Raw genomic sequence first — 17063 nt, forward strand, 5'->3', positions numbered from 1 at the left:
TTAATATTCGGTGTATGGTGTTCAAAATATAGCTTAACTTTTCCGTTTCCCAGAATAAAAATTCTGATTCGCAGCAGTATATTGTCAGGTAGGCAACTACCTACGGTAGATCACGGACCCCGTGCTGTTTGTATGTAGGTGTATGATTTAACTCTAAAGTACCTATCAAAGTTATGCCAAGTTTGTTGTATTCCACCTATGGTGGATTAAAATAATCAATTAATACAAAATCCTAACCTAACATGACTACTAATATCAGATGAATAAAATAAACCAAATTTAACTATTCCTAAATTAATCTGTCTGCTTCCCGTAGGTTTAATCTACACAGAAACATTAATTTATATATATACAGTATGTCCCATAAGTCCCGTATCACCCTTAATATCTCCATGGGAAATCAATACATTTAAACGCGGGTTTTTTTACAATACTAAGTATGAAAATTCTGATTGACTGGCATAAAATTCAATTTTTTTTTTAAAAAATTCAAAAATTCAAAAAAAAATTTTTATGCATTTAAGAATTTAAAATTTGTAAGATAGCCATTTTGTTGAACATATTTTGAAAACAGTTCAAAAAAAAAATATATAAAAATTGAATAAAAATTGACCAAGTTAGAGCAAGTTATGTTTTTGAATAATTATAATAATAGTTGTTACCTATCAAAACACGAATTACTCGATTTAATCAATCTCGATTTTTTATGTATGATTTTTTATGTTAATCTGTAAATATCTAACTATTAGTGGAGCTGTTAGGAAAGATTAAAATTAAAATTCAGATAATATTTTAACAATAAAAAAAATTTATTACATAAAAACGAAAATTATGTATTACATTTTTTTTTTATAAATGTTCAAAGTGAGCTCCATTATTTGTAACACAGAGTTCAAGTTTTTGGACCCACGCGTTTTTAACATTTTCTAATGTCCCAGGTAAAATATTTTGAATATTTTGTTCAATTTTGTGACGGAGATCAGGCAATGAATATGACGGATACACAAGATTTTTCAAATAACCCCATAGAAAAAAATCCATTGGTGTTAAGTCGGGAGACCTAGGTGGCCAAAGCACTGGACCCCTTGTTCCTATCCATCTTCCCGGGAAGTTCTAGTCCAGCCAACCTCTCCCAGTATTTGAATTATGTGCTGGCGCACCGTCTTGGATAAAAATAGGCTCTATTTTATTTATATTAACTAATTGAGAAATTATTGGCCACACACGTTCTTCTAATAAATCTCTATACTTTTCTCCGTTTAAATTGCCTTCAATAAAAAAAGGGTCCGATAATCTGCCTGTTCCAAATTCCACTCCAAACATTTACAGCTTAACACCCGCTATCTAATATCTACTTGATATTAAGCTTATTGTAGGAAAAAATTAATTTGGTTCTTGGAAATATGTACCTACAGTGGACACCACGTCGCTTATAAGACTCATGGATATAACTATTATAAGACCCAGTCGCTTATTTGACTCTAAATCGTGTAGAACGGTCCGGACGTACCTATCCAAATACCAAAATTTGCAATTTTATTATAACTTAAGTATGTAATTTTACCTGTTTCCAAAAATCGAGACATTAATCTGTTTATAACATTTTACGATGGTTTTTTACGATCAGGATACTCAATTCCATAACTATAAGCAGCTTGTCTATGACTTCGTTGTTTCGGGAGTAACATTTCACAATGTCGATGTACTCATGTACTGAGAATGTATGAGTCATTTTAAATGTTGAACAAAATAAGTAAGAAATAACTAATAAGAAATTAAAGCTAAAGACACGGTACGTACTGTACGTCTGTACGTATGACACTAATAACAGTAATAGCTATAAAGAAAGAACACAAGATAATAATTTTAATTATAATTTAGAAAACTGCGATATGCGTAGGTATTGTTATTATAAATCACATTAATTATAACTGTAAGATTATGTCCAATTTTGTAACTTTAGGTTCACTTTATGATAATTAAAATACTTAAAAATAGGTAACCAGTTTCGCTGTTCAGCAAACGATAAGACACGACTATTTTTATTTCTGTTCAAATCAAAACTTTAATTAGGTATGTAAAAGTATTGTTATGCTGAAATAGATATTTTATTATTGAAATGTGAAACAATTAATATTTTTGTTATAATTATTCAAAAACATAACTTGCTCTAACTTGGTCAATTTTTATTCAATTTTTATATTTTTTTTTTTTTTGAACTGTTTTAAAAATATGTAAATATTGAGCCATGGCTATCTTACAAATTTTAAATTCTTAAATGCATAAAAAATTTTTTTTGAATTTTTGAATTTTAAAAAAAAAAATTGAATTTTATGCCAGTCAATCAGAATTTTCATTCTTAGTATTGTAAAAAAACCCGCGTTTAAATGTATTGATTTCCCATGGAGATATTAAGGGTGATACGGGACTTATGGGACATACTGTATAGTACAAATAAATATTTGTCTGTATGTCATTGATCTCCTCCTAAACCACTGGACATTTTTCGTGTGTTTTTGAGAGAGTCTCTGAATGGTTTAGATTCACTGTTTAGATCCAGTTGGTTCAACCCGGAGAGGTATTTTGAGATTTACGACAGACCTTTTTGTTTATTTTTTTTTTTTAAATAATTAGTAAAAAATAGTATTTTAAATGTTTGCCATTAGTTACTCTGGTAGATGAGGTAAAAGGATCCATATAATCGTCGCACGCTTATGGTTTCGAATAAAGAAATTATATCTTAAAACAAACATGAGAGTTAAATGTATATTTGTAAGCTGTGGCTATTATATAGGTTCTCAAAAACTACTTGATCGATTTTGTGAAGATTTCAAATTTTTCTTGGAGATATTAGGAAAGATTAAAGAGTACTTTGAACTACGTTTGATTTATACCAAGTGCTGTACTGTGTTTAATTCTTGCTAGCATGCAAGGGCCCTGGTCTAGAAATTTTCACATAGGCCCCTTATTATCAAGTTGCCCACTGATATATATATTATATAGTGTTTTTTAAAAAAAAAAACAAAAGAAAATGCCTAGAAATGTTGAAGACACATTTATGGAGTATCTAGAAGAAGCTACTAAAAACAGGAAGGATCAAAAAGTAGTTAAAGATGAACACAGTGCTTACTACATAGTACACAGCAGACCTGTATTATGCATATCGTCCCGTGGTTACCAGTTTTCATTGAACTTGGGAAATATAAATGAAAATAATCAAGTTTTACCTCAAGATTTAAAAACATTTAGCTACATTTATTCCGTTGAAATCGAACGTATTTTTAGGTACTAATTCATTAATATATTTATTTTATTCTTACTTTTTGGCAAAAAAAAACTATTATAAATGTTGTTTTAATATATATTCTTATTAATTTTTAGTTTTGGATAATGCGTTTAGTGATACTGAGAAACTATGTGAGCCTGTTGATCAAGATTGTAGTAATTCTGATGTAGAAGTAGTTCAGAATAATGGTAAATTGCTCATTAATTAATTTTTTTTATGTTTATAATTTTACAAGTCAAGTTAATTACTACTAGATTAAAATTCACAATTAAATTAATGGTTTTTTTTTTTTTTTTGTCTATAGATGAACATATTGTTGATAGTAACTTGCATGATATATAATATGATGAAGTGGACAAAACAATATAAATTTCTAATTTGAAAAATATTGACTTACAAAATTGTTTGTTTCCAAATGATTCTATTAGAATTTCATTTAAGCTCTCACATGTTTTGTTTAATTATTTTTTTGAACATGGAGCGTGCCAACCGAGTCCTTTTGATTTACCTAATAAAATGTTTCCAAAAAAAAAAAGACTCAACAGGAAAGTTACGTTCATTTCACAAATGTTACTATTTTACAAATATTCCCACTAAACCAACTCCAATTAAACGTCAATGGCTGTCATATTCACCAACAGTGGACCAAATATTTTGTAATATATTTGCAATAACCACACCTTTATCCAATTACGTACAAAGAAAATCCATAGATTTTATTCAGGCATTAAATTTGATTGATGCATCAAAAGAAAAATTAACTTCTATGCGCTGTGATGCAGAATTTGAACTAACAGTAAATGAAGCAAAACATTTTGCTGAAAAACACATGTCAGAGTTAAGTTTTAAAGAAACTAGACCAAGAAAAAAAGGATGCCTGGTGAAAATATGTATGATGAAGTATCTGTTTCTGCATGTGATAGATATAGAACAAAAAAATACATACTTTAAAGTATTGGATCAAAAAATGTCATCAATTAATTCTAGATTTAGTGGTGCCAGAGAAATACTTAAAGATTTATCTCTTTTATCTCCTGAACGACTGATGAATATGACAAAAGACAATAAATCCATTCCAGAAGATAGTTTTCATAATATATCAAATTGGTTAAAAGATATTATTGGAAATGATTTGAAACGTGAATACATTATGATTAGTCATAGTTTAAGAGATTTCGTTTCAGGATTAGAAACACCATTATTGTTACACAAGCCAGATAGCCCAGATGATACAGATTCAAGTGACAATACTAACACTGATGATGAGAACAATGCAGGTCTGGTAAATCCGGAAACCAAAATTACAATCAATACAATTTTGCATGTACTATCTAATTATAATTTGATGTCAGCTTTCCCAAACTTATACTTGGCCTATAAAGCGCTTGGGACTATACTTGCTACTTCGGCGTCAGCAGAACGTACCTTTTCTAAGGTATATTTCTGAGCTTACAAAATATTATATAGATTTATTTATTAATTAATTTTTATTAATAATTTAGGTGAAGTTAATCAAAACCAGATTAAGATCCACTATTGATCAAAATAGACTGGAAAGTTTGATGTTAATCAGTTGTTAGAAAGACATACAAATTAACTATAATAAAGTTATTGACGCATTTGGATTATCATCACAGGTTTTAAAGGATGCATTGATGTTCAAATAAATAAAATAAAATTATTTTAACAGTTGAAGTTGTTTTAATTAATTTAATTTTAGCAAATGTTTAAAATATATTGTACAAAACTGATTTAAATAGACGGGTTAGACTTGGAAGTTAATCAAATATTCAAATAATTTAGTAAAAATTATCAAATTTTCTTAATAATATAAATATAATAAAATAATAAATAAATAATGAATTTTGACTTATAAATACAATAAATATTTAAAATTAAAATAAAAACTCATTGTCTGCAGTTATTAAAAATTCACTACATTTGATTATTTCAGATAATTATTTATAAATTAATACTAGTAGTTGTTATTCTAAAAATATTAACCACAAAGCAATTGTATTTATTATTTTAATAATCCCAGTTGGTTATTGTAATGTATATTGCATACTGAATAGCTATTAACTATAAAAAATGATATTGGAATCTGAATTACAATTTTTTTTTTAAATAAATATTGTGTTTAAAAAAAATTGTGTTTTCATATAATTGTATGGGGGCCTTTAATAAAACATATATTATTTGCAACTTTTAGTTTTGGGTGGGTGGTGGGTTTAAAAAAATTAACTTTGCCCCACATAGAAGAAAGGATCTGCACGCCCCTGAATTATAGTATTAATTGGTTTTTTTTTTAAACCTTTTTTTTTTTTTTTGGCAGGGAGGTTTAATGGATATCACAATATTCGTATTAATATGTAACATGTATAACTGAAGGTAGTACAAACCTAATTTCTTATAATATGTTATCTGAACCATACTAAGCGATTCTCCTTGATAGCTAAAATCCCATTTAAGATAATTAGCAATCTTATCTATATCAAATCAATGTACACGAGGCGGCGGTTTCTTCACTACGACAACAACTTTTACCACCGTGTGGTAAACCGCAAGGCACCTGCGAGTTCCGTATGCCGATCAGATCAAAGGAGCTGACATCGTATATAGCCATATAGGAGGGACAGGAGCACAGCCTGATCAGATGTACTTGGACCATAGCCGTTAACAACAAGCGCTACTTCAATATTTAGCCATATTCTGCACGACAAACGACAATATTACACTTTTATTCTGTTCTAATAAATAACATTGCATTTACTGTTTTAATTTGACTACCATTTTATTTCAAAGCATTATCTTTATGGATCCCTGAAGGGGCAAGTATAAGGGACACGTAACAATATACCCTATTTATTATGATTATAAGGTATAAATTGTTGTACTTTTTAAATATAAAAATATAAATCCATGTCTTAAGTTATAAATCAAGCATGCGGTGAATTTTTCCCTGTGGAACATTATGTTAGAGTCAAATTGAACTTAGTTGTCTAACTGATATTGGAGTATAAATAAATGTGAAGGAAATAATATATTCAAAATGTATGTAAGCTATTAATTTATTAATATACCATTTGATCGTTAAGACTACCTGTAATACTGTTTCAATAAAAAAAATAATTTTAAAAGCCTCAGATACAAGGTAACTAATATTCCAACATCAATCAACGCATAAACACATTTTTAAGAAGAGCTAAACAACTTAACATGTATTAGATTCTTGGGAGTAACATAATTAACACTAATTATGTGTAACTAAAAATTAATAGAAAACTCAAAGACTGTTAAAAAATTCATATCTTTATTTAAAAAAATATTTTACAGGTAGTTAAATTTCATTTTAAATTATAAAATAAACAAATAAAAATTACTTGATTGTTAAATTAAACCTATTAGTTAAATACACAATGTAATAAGTATTTGAATAAATTACTTGGTTGACAATATATGAATAAGCAAAACATATCATGGTTAATGAAAAAAAAATCTTAAAAATTAAATTAAAATAATAATAAAAAAAAAAAACCTTAAATATTGTTTATAATCTATGATATGAATATATAATTAGCTATATTCATTTAATGTAGAGTGAAAACTTAATTTTATTGTAGAAATAGTTAAACATTGTTTTGCTGGAAGTTAAATTTCATTTTAAATCATGATATAAACAAATAAAAATAACTTAATTGTTAAATTAACCTATTAGTTAAATACACAATGTAATAAGTATTTGAATAAATTACTTGGTTGACAATATATGAATAAGCAAAACATATCATGGTTAATGAAAAAAAAATCTTAAAAATTAAATTAAAATAATAATAAAAAAAAAAAACCTTAAATATTGTTTATAATCTATGATATGAATATATAATTAGCTATATTCATTTAATGTAGAGTGAAAACTTAATTTTATTGTAGAAATAGTTAAACATTGTTTTGCTGGAAGTTAAATTTAATTTTAAATCATGATATAAACAAATAAAAATAACTTAATTGTTAAATTAACCTATTAGTTAAATACACAATGTAATAAGTATTTGAATAAATTACTTGGTTGACAATATATGAATAAGCAAAACATGTTTTAATGAAAAAAAAATCTTAAAAATTATACCATAATTATTGTTTCTAATACATGAAATACATTTAACAAATGTACAGTTAAACCTAACTTCATTGTAAAAATAATTAAACATTATTTTGCTGGAACTTAAATTTTATTTTAAAATTATAAAATAAACAAATAAAAATGTATTGTTAAATTAAACCTATGAAACGGTTCATTCCATTGTGACTTGTTACACAATGTAATACAAATTTGAATAAATTACTTGGTTGACCATATATGAATATCCAACACAAATTATGGTTTAATCCAAGTAATGGAAAACAATGTTAGAGCTTAAATTTAATATATCTACAACAATATCATGCCGAACACTGTACATATTTATTATTTATTAAATAACTGTTATATGAGAACATTATCAGAAATATTAAATAATAGTTTTGGATGTTAATTAATAATTATTATAATTTATTATATATTTCTAGGCGTATTAAATTTTACACATTATAAGTAAAATGTTCATAATTTCAATCTTATTTGTAAAAAAGAAAAAAATCCAGAGTTCAAATTTTAATTTGATAAAATATTTTAATAGTTCGTTTCGAGTTTGTTTGAATAATTATAAGTTTGGTTTGGTTTGGGTTCGCAAGACTGACATTGTTCGGTTTGACACCATAAAATCAGGTTTGACCCATCACTAATATGAATATACAACACAAGTTATGGTTAATGAAAATAATTCTTAAAACTTTAATTTAATAAATAAAAAAATATACCTTAATTATTGTTTCTAATCTATGATATAAATATATAAATACATTTAATGAATGTACAGTAAAAACTTGTAGAAGTAGTTATGAAAATAAAAATAGCTGGGAATTTTTTGGATACAACAAAGTAGAAAAGCGTGAATTTGAGATTCAAATAATTCACAAATATTCTAATGTTCTTTTTCCATATTATAATACTAACATTAAAATAACTACAGATGTTAAAATATATTGTCATTTTTAATGGCTTAAAATTCTATTTATGAAGACGTAAAATATAATTATGGGATATAACATGCCAATTCTTTCTTCTGATGGAAACAAATTTCAGATTGAGCAAAATTATTATTAATTATTTCTAGAAAAGCATTTTGTTTCATAATTCTCGACATGTTCATTTTTATTAGATAGCACTGTGGTTTTCCCAAACATGATTACTGAGAGCAAGATTTGTCTCATACTGCTGACCACAGTCATTACACTTATATGTATTTAAAGTATGTATCTTTGTATGCTTTTGTAATGTAATATTGTCATCAAACTTCATTTTACATATTTCGCAAATGTATTTCATACTATTTTTTTTATTTACTGATATAATTTGCCCGCTGGTTCTTTTATATGTAGAGTTTGTTCCTTCATAATGTTTAGATAATTGCTTGTGTTTATTTCTTAAATGTGATTCGTAAGAAAATTTGTGTTTAAATGTTATTCCACAAAAACTACAGGTCATAGGTTCATAAGTTTGTTTGTGAATCATGGATATGTGTTTTTTTAAATAATTTATACTACTGTATATTTTACCACATAAATCACATTTAGCACCATTAATGTGATTAATTTTATTTTGTTTCTTAATCGCTGGTTTTTGATGAATTACGTCCATTAATTTGTCTTTTTGTGAACCGGTATTATCACGAGTATTCAAATAAGTTTTATTTAACACAGTTTTATTTGATGTAAATTCTGGAAGGTAACTCTTACAATGGCGACGACATTCCTTGCTCATTGACATATGATTTTTCCACTGAGATATCGAGTCACATTCTTTTTTGCAATATCGACATTTTATTTTTTCTCCATGACTTATAGATTTAATCTTTGCTTTTGGATGTGACTTTTGGTGAACATTCAATTGGAATGGAGTAGAGAATTTTTTCTCACACATATCACAGTGATGTTTTATATGAATACGCATGTGATTGGTTAGGGCACCAAGATGTCCAAAATGTTTGTTGCAAACTGTACAAAATGTTGACTTCTTCTCATTGCTTTTATTAACACGATAGTTCAGATTGTTATTTTTGTTATTTACCGGAACTGATAAATTGTTTTCGTGTTCATTAGTCGGCTCTATGTTTTCAGACAAAATGATTGATTCATTACAATCAATCAGTGTAAGTTGTTTTTGTGTGTCTGTTTTTATATTATGCTTCATCATCATATGATTTGTAAAATAAAAGCGCTTTGTAAATTTCCTATTACATAAATTACAGTAATTCGTTTTTTTAATTGACGATGATTTGGTTTCTTTTTTTTGGTTTCTTGACATTGTCGCAGAATCAGTGTTGTTATTTTCTATACTTGTGCTGTTTTGGATTACATTTGGTTCAAGTTTATTATTCTCATTATTAGTATCAAATGTATTAGATTCCTTCTCTAAAAGATTAAACTGAACTGTTGACATATTCAAATCTATTTGCTGTTGATGATAGGTCATATGCGCTGTCCAAAGACCTATATAGTTGAATTTTTTATCGCACACAATACATTCATGCATATTACACTCCCTGTGCTCACTCATGTGTAATGCAAATGAATGTATATCTGTAGATGGTTGATTTTTACAAATTTTGCATGTAAATATAAGCTTGTTTTCTGATGTCTGATCATAATCATCATTGCAAAATCCATTTTCAATATTAAGCGATTTTATAATACAGAAATAAGGTGTGTCTCTAATTATAGATTCAATATTATTATTAGCTGTATTAATAGGAAATTGTTCCGCCATTAAATCACCAGGTTCGTTTGCCAAAGTTGATTCATTGCTATTTACTGGGTATTTACCAGGTATTGCTATTTCCAAGGTATTTGATATGATTTTAGTTTGCCTTGGATATGAAATAATGTGATTGTTCGGGATATTGGTGTACGTAACAGTCGAAGCTAGCTGGTTTTCTATTTGATTTGAACTATTTCTTTCCAAGGTATTCGTTATGATTTTAGTTTGCCTTGGATATGAAATAATGTCATTGTTCGGTATATTGGTGTGCATAGCAGTTGATACACTTGTTGTACACATGGAATTGTGATGTTTTTGAATGTGTCTATCCAAACCAAATTTTAACTTGAACTGTTTTCCACAAAATTTACATTTATTAGTTTTATAATATGCTTGTCTTTTGTGTTCGTTCAAGTGGTTTTTTAAAAGATAATTATAAAAAAAGTTTTTTCCACAAATATAACAATGAAATATTTTATCACTTATATTTTCATGATTTAAGTAAATATTATTATCTGCGACATTCTGTGAGAAAATAAATGATTTGTCAATAAAATGATTAATTAATATTAATGTATTCTTGTTGTATGCTATCTACCACATTGACACGATCCACCACTCATAACGCACAGTGTTGAATGCGATTTACCACTAAATGTGTATAATATATATTATCTATACTCTATTCCAAATATGTTACGTTCTCACATGTACAGTCCCGCTGGCTGGCGTCAAATTATCTTAAAAATACTAGCAAAGGTACTTTTTATTGTTTTATTGTAGTTGTTAACAGTGGTTTATATAGTGTGGTATTCAATCGAAAAGTATGTTTTGAAAAAAGTTGAATTAACTAGTAGTAAGTATTTTAAACTACCTATAGGACAACAAGTCTGAGCATATTTATATTGTCAGACAAAATATTCTATTAAATTTTCATTTATAATTATATAAATAACTAACTGATCCTCTGCATTAAAAATACCAACCCTATATGATTCAAAATGTGTGTTCAATTCTTCATTTAATACCCGTGTAGTGATGTTCAAAGCTTCCCTAAAACAAATTCCCGTTCAGGCGCGGATCCAGAAGATTTTAACAGGGGGTGCTCAAAAAAAAGGTGGGCAAGTGGGTGTCACTCTGCTTTACAGTAGGTTACAATTGGATCACTGTATAGTCTGTAATGGATGATGTTAAATTTGAATTAAATGATACAATATCATTGTATAAGAAAAACGGCTCAAAATATTTTGTACATTTTATCAAGTATGGTAATTGATAAGATGTTATATATGATGTCAATTTTAAGTATATCTACAAGTATTCGTGTTTGAATTACAAGAAAATGAGAAAAGAGCTTCATGCCTACATGAAAAATCGAGAGAATATACAACAATGTAAAAATTTAATTTAAATTTTTTTTGATAAAGGTACTAATGAGGAATCTTGTATTAAATTTTCTAATTTTAGATTTAAAAATAAAAATTTTTGTGAATTTCTAACTCAAAATAATTTGCACATATTCATGATTTTTATGTATTTTGTCAACATTTGAACTTTAAATGGTTATAAGAAAAAATTGTGACTGCATTTTTAAATTTTTTCAACTGCCATTGTAATAATATATTATAATACATTTTCAAACTTTTAAATGTTATTAACATTCATAGAAAAAAATACCTATAAAATACTATATGTAGTTATAAAATTGGAAAATAAAAATGTTCGAAACAAATCAAAATATTTTGAAAATTTTATCGTGTATAGAAAATGCTAATATAAGCATTCGGTGAAAATTTCATGTATCTGGTTATTTGTTTTAAAATTACACAAAAAACCAGAATTGATTTCGTTGAAAACCGATTTTGCTAATTTTTTATCTTATTTTTCCCGGCGCTTTTAAAACTATTGCAATTTTAAATTTTGACCTTCTGAATAAACTAACTAGATTCACTTTCCCATCGATCGAGATACTTTTGAAGAAAATGGAAGCATTTGTACTGCCCCAAATACGGCGATGATAGAAACATAGAAAAAAATTTAAAAAAACACATCATCCACACTCGCTTCGATCAGAATTTAAAAAAAAATGGTTACACCTTTATATTTTAGATTATGTAATTTAAAATTTTAGATTATTATACAAATTTATGTTATTAATGGCTTAGACGACCGGGGTGCCCAAGCACCCATAGCCCCACCCTGAATCCGCGCCTATTCTCGTTGATTACCCCATCTCTTCATTAAAGATTTTTAACACAGTCATAACAGTGGTTAGTAGTCAAGCTCATTTTGATGGTTATGGTTAACCTAACCTAACCTTGGAATAGCAAAAACTTAAGTTTTTTTAAATACTATCATTATTATTGTAGAGCGATTGATGTTCGTAATGACTATAGTTTTAAATTGTTAATAATATTTGTAAACTGTAGGTAAGTATAAGCATTAATTATTTTGCTCATTGCTCACTGTGGTACGAAATACCCTACACTAAATCTACTAGCGATCATGGTGTTATTATATTCAGCGCAGCATATTTTGTATCACAATGAGCAATTTATAGTATTTATAATCAATGGTATAAGTTCATGACTGATAATTGCATATTTTTTTAAATAAAATATTTTTGTTGCTGTCACAGATTAATCAGAATAGCCAATAGAATTATCAAGTTAAATGTTGTAAAATATTTTATCTGACTTGTGAAAAATAATAACGTAGGTACAATACTAGGTGATTTAAAGCGATAAACCGCATACAACAAGAATGTATTATTTAAAAAAGATATTACCTGACTTTCCAAGGGTAACTCCATATTACTTTGGTTGTCAGCATATTTAGTAATTTCGATTCTACTTTCCCATATACAATCATCCAACACATCAGTTTCAAGCTTAATGACTTTCTCAATATTTTCAGATACCAAAGAAACATGATTATCTTCAACTGTATACCATGCAGGATTTTCAATCGTGTTTTCAACATATAATTCACTATTAAATTAAAAATTTAACTAGTTAATAATATTTTATAAAATGTAATTATTAAATTCAAAATAGAAGAAAATAATATTAAGGTTTAATTTGTGCAAATACCTGGTAACAGCATCAGCATCACCAGTGACTTCAACTTGTGTGAAGTTTTTCATTGAAGTCATTTGAAAATATTCTAAAGATCAAAATATTCGTTAATTCAAAGTTCACATTAAATCTAATTATCTAAATCTTATTTGAACTCATAATTTATTAATCATTAAAAAATACTTGTCACAGGTATTTACTTTTATTATTCATTATTTGACTTCTGGACTGTCCGATAAAATGTTTTATTTATTTCTCAGGGAAATGAAATCGGCCATACACAGTAATATAATGTTCATACTTTTCCCTATTGTTCTCAAAAAAATGAATGAAAAAAAAATATCTAAATTTAAAATTGAATAAATCAAATTTTTGTACCTAATTAAAAATTGTTTTACCATTAAAAGGCAGTTACCTAATTCAGTTGATTTTTTTGGTTATTTAAAGTGCAAATTATGTTCATACAATTTCCTAAAATTTGTGTGCGACAAGTTCCAAACCCTAGTTATAAATAAACGGGAATTATTTTGAAAAAAAAAAACAAAAATATTAGGCGGGCCAGTAAAATAAAGTAAACTCAATTGTAAAGCAACAAAAATGTTTACCAAAATTATGTTTCACAGATGTCAGAATTTAAATAGATAGTTGAATAATGGTTGTACATATTGCACAGTCTCGATACAAACTGTTGTATTATGTATACAAATCTTACATGACACATAAAGTTACAGCAGTGGTCGGGAGTAGCGTGCTAATTATAGCAACGCTACAGTAGCACGCTGCTTTCTTTGTAGCGATTAATGTAGCGTCACTACATAATGCCTTAGATAGCGAAATATTATATCGCGCTAAATATTTCTGGTTAGCGTAGCGAAAATTATCATTATTTTGTCGCTACCTACAATCTCATTGATGATTATTAAAATATAAATTATGATTATATTTGTTTATTTATATTATGATTATGATTAGTGTATTAGTGAAGTTTTTGTCCTGGGTCCTGTCCAGTGACCAAATGTCAATTAAGTATAAGCAACAAATACTAGTTTTCAATAAGAACATTTTTAAAAATGTAGTGAAAAAATAGCGCGCTACATTTAGACAATAGTGTTAGAAACAGTGCACTACATTTAAAAAATAGGTAGCGATAGCGGTAGTGAGATACTTTTTTGGGGGAGTAGCTGTAGCGTTGGCGTGCTACAAAAAAACTAGTAGCGTCCTGACCACTGAGTTACAGTATACTAGTTTAATTATGTTTCTTAAAATTTAACTAACACTAATGCAGAACACAATTATTACAGAACATATTATAATCATAATGGAATCAGATAATTTTTAAATGGACCAAATGTTTTAAATTTGTTATATTATAATGTAGGTACATTAATATGTTAATAATACGATTGAAACAAGTAGGATAAAACAAAATTCAAGGGTTTATTGAGAATGTTTGTATATAATTTTAAAAAAATAAAAGAAGGTACCTTTCAAGTGACACTATAAAATAGCATTTGCAACAATAATTACCTATAAATTATTTCTTCTGTGCCAATACCAAAAACTTAATAAAACTACCAATAATGGAATCAAATAAGTTCAAATAAGAAAACAATAATATAACCAAGAACGGTTGTGACGCTTATATAAGTAAGGTTAGGTTATAAGTAAGGTCAACTTACTATTTTCTCACTCGGAAATGGGTGATAAGTTGATGGCAATCACGCGCACTGAAAAACTATACTGGGTTGTCAAGCTGCGCACCAGAAACTCAAGTGGACCATACACTTCTTGTGTCGATTTTAAATACTGAAACTTCAAAAGCCTCTGGGCAATGTGCGTTGACAGCGAAGTGATCAGTGGGCATACGTTTTGAAGGTTTCGGTATACATTGTTCGTGCGGTTACAGCTAACCCCAGGCAGGTTGTGTTCCAAAAACCGATGTCTTATCACAGAATAACCGATTCTGTGGTTTGATTATACAGAAGATCCGAAATCAATTTAAACGACTGTTTCAGCTGCGTTCGGCAAACAGAAATTTAAACAAAGTTACGGAAATTAATGTTTTTCGTAATGTAAACTGTAAGCTACTAAAATATATATTATTATAAACCAATATACCGCATCAACGAGGAATCACAGATGCCAGACGGCAGACGAGTATTAAGAATTACAATAAACTTTATGTACCTAGTTTGTTACATGATATTATGATATCAAAAACCACGAGGATTCGCGGAGTCGTTCGGCCATACTCCGTCGTCACATCACTGTTATCAGTTAATACAATGCATTATATTTATTTTATCCATAAAGAATTAGCCAAGCATATTAACACTGGGAGCGCTGTCGACGCCTATCGTACTGATAGTTAGGCGGGTTCCCCCCTACGTCGGGACAATAGGAGATTGTATTAATTATTTTCCTGACATTTCGCATACATTTTGTCTTAAGTGAAGTGTCGCACAAACGCATCATAGCGACCGTAAAATAAAAATATGTACACACGTGTAAACTCCCGTTAACTGGGGTAGATAGCGTCATGGGTCTATGCGGTCGCGTAGCTCAGTGGTAGAGCAATCGCCCGGCAAGCGAGAGACTCAGGTTCGATTCCCGGTCCGGCGGCTGGATTTTTGACGTTATTTCCCCTGGAGAAGTTAACATAAATACCAGAAGTGGAATTGTTGACCAAAGACGCGGTGTTGTGAAGGACCTGGACTTGGTCCACCAAAGGTCGTGTAGAGACGATCGCGTTGTGATACGGGTCGTGCGCTCTGATGGTCAGTTGGTGAAGCAACAGTCGCTGTGAGCGACGTTAAGGACCGGCGACGATCGAGGGCGATCGTGGGCGCCCGGATGGTCGAATGTAAGCTCCCGATAACTGGGGGAGATAGCGTCATAGGTCTATGCGGTCGGGTAGCTCAGTGGTTGAGCAATTGCCCGGCAAGCGAGAGAATCGGGTTCGATTCCCGGACCGGTTGCTGGATTTTTGACGTTATTCCCTGGAGAAGTTAACACACGCATATATATTGTATAAATATACGCAATAGCAAGCCAAGTTACCGCCCGCCGATAACGCGCATCTTTTCAATTGAAATTCGCGCATGTAAACTCCGCCACAAGAACCTCTTTTTAGTGTAAACGCCGCCAGGAAAATAAAACAGGTAAAATTGGGTTCATGTAAACTCCACCAGTGAAAAAAATGAAGAAATAGTATACACCATACACTATACCAGCGGTTCCCAAACTGTGTGGCGCGCCATCCAAAGGAGGCGCGAGCACTTAACAAGGGCGGCGCGGCGCGCGGTTGGAATTTTATACATATTGTTATTTTTAGATCAATTTTATGTCCGATAAAAATGTTGTAGAAACGATTATCTTAACTTTTCCATACACGACACACGTTTATTACAAAATAATTACAGTTATTCAGTATTATAACTGTCGTATTCTCGTAGTGACGTAGCGTGTAATATATGAGCGTACATTTTTCTAACTTTATTCGTAATACTTTATTTTATTTCGTGCTATTTTTTTCAATCATTAATATGGAAAAATTTCTTAATATTGAATCGAAACGTAAACAAAATGAGGACAACTGTAAAGAAGAAAATAAACGTAAGTTTAGAAAATATGATAATAATTACTTAGAATTTGGGTTTACTTACATTACAATAGATAACGAAGAACGTCCTAAGTGTATTATTTGTTTGAAAGTATTAGCTGCTGATAGTATGGTACCCAACAAATTAAAACGTCATTTAGAGACTAATCATAGTACATTAAATAATAAATCACGTGATTATTTTGTAAGACAACTTGCAAAATTAGAAAAACAATCTTC

At 28.9% G+C, this 17063-nt stretch overlaps 2 protein-coding genes across 2 annotated transcripts in view; one reads left to right on the top strand and one right to left on the bottom strand.

Annotated features, from left to right (window-relative positions):
• LOC103308338 (myelin regulatory factor) overlaps nt 1–17063 on the top strand; it is a 197241-nt gene that overhangs the window by 7930 nt on the left and 172248 nt on the right. The gene's annotated exons all lie outside the window — the stretch shown is intronic.
• Nucleotides 12728–13408, bottom strand: LOC100570016. Its single transcript, XM_029485897.1, has 2 exons — nt 13238–13408; nt 12728–13135 (listed from the first exon to the last, which is right to left on the bottom strand). The coding sequence occupies exons 1-2, from the start codon at nt 13297–13299 to the stop codon at nt 12778–12780; spliced, it is 420 nt and encodes a 139-aa protein (XP_029341757.1). The 5' UTR covers nt 13300–13408; the 3' UTR covers nt 12728–12777.

This window comes from Acyrthosiphon pisum, chromosome X, assembly GCF_005508785.2.
Source record: "Acyrthosiphon pisum isolate AL4f chromosome X, pea_aphid_22Mar2018_4r6ur, whole genome shotgun sequence".
Classification (NCBI taxonomy): domain Eukaryota; kingdom Metazoa; phylum Arthropoda; class Insecta; order Hemiptera; family Aphididae; genus Acyrthosiphon; species Acyrthosiphon pisum.

Coding starts and splice junctions, on each gene's coding strand:
- LOC100570016 (XM_029485897.1), bottom strand. CDS start 13,299: ATGACTTCAATGAAAAACTTCACACAAGTTGAAGTCACTGGTGATGCT. Junction 13,136..13,237: donor GATGCTGATGCTGTTACCAG/GTATTTGCACAA, acceptor TTAATTTAATAG/TGAATTATATGTTGAAAACA.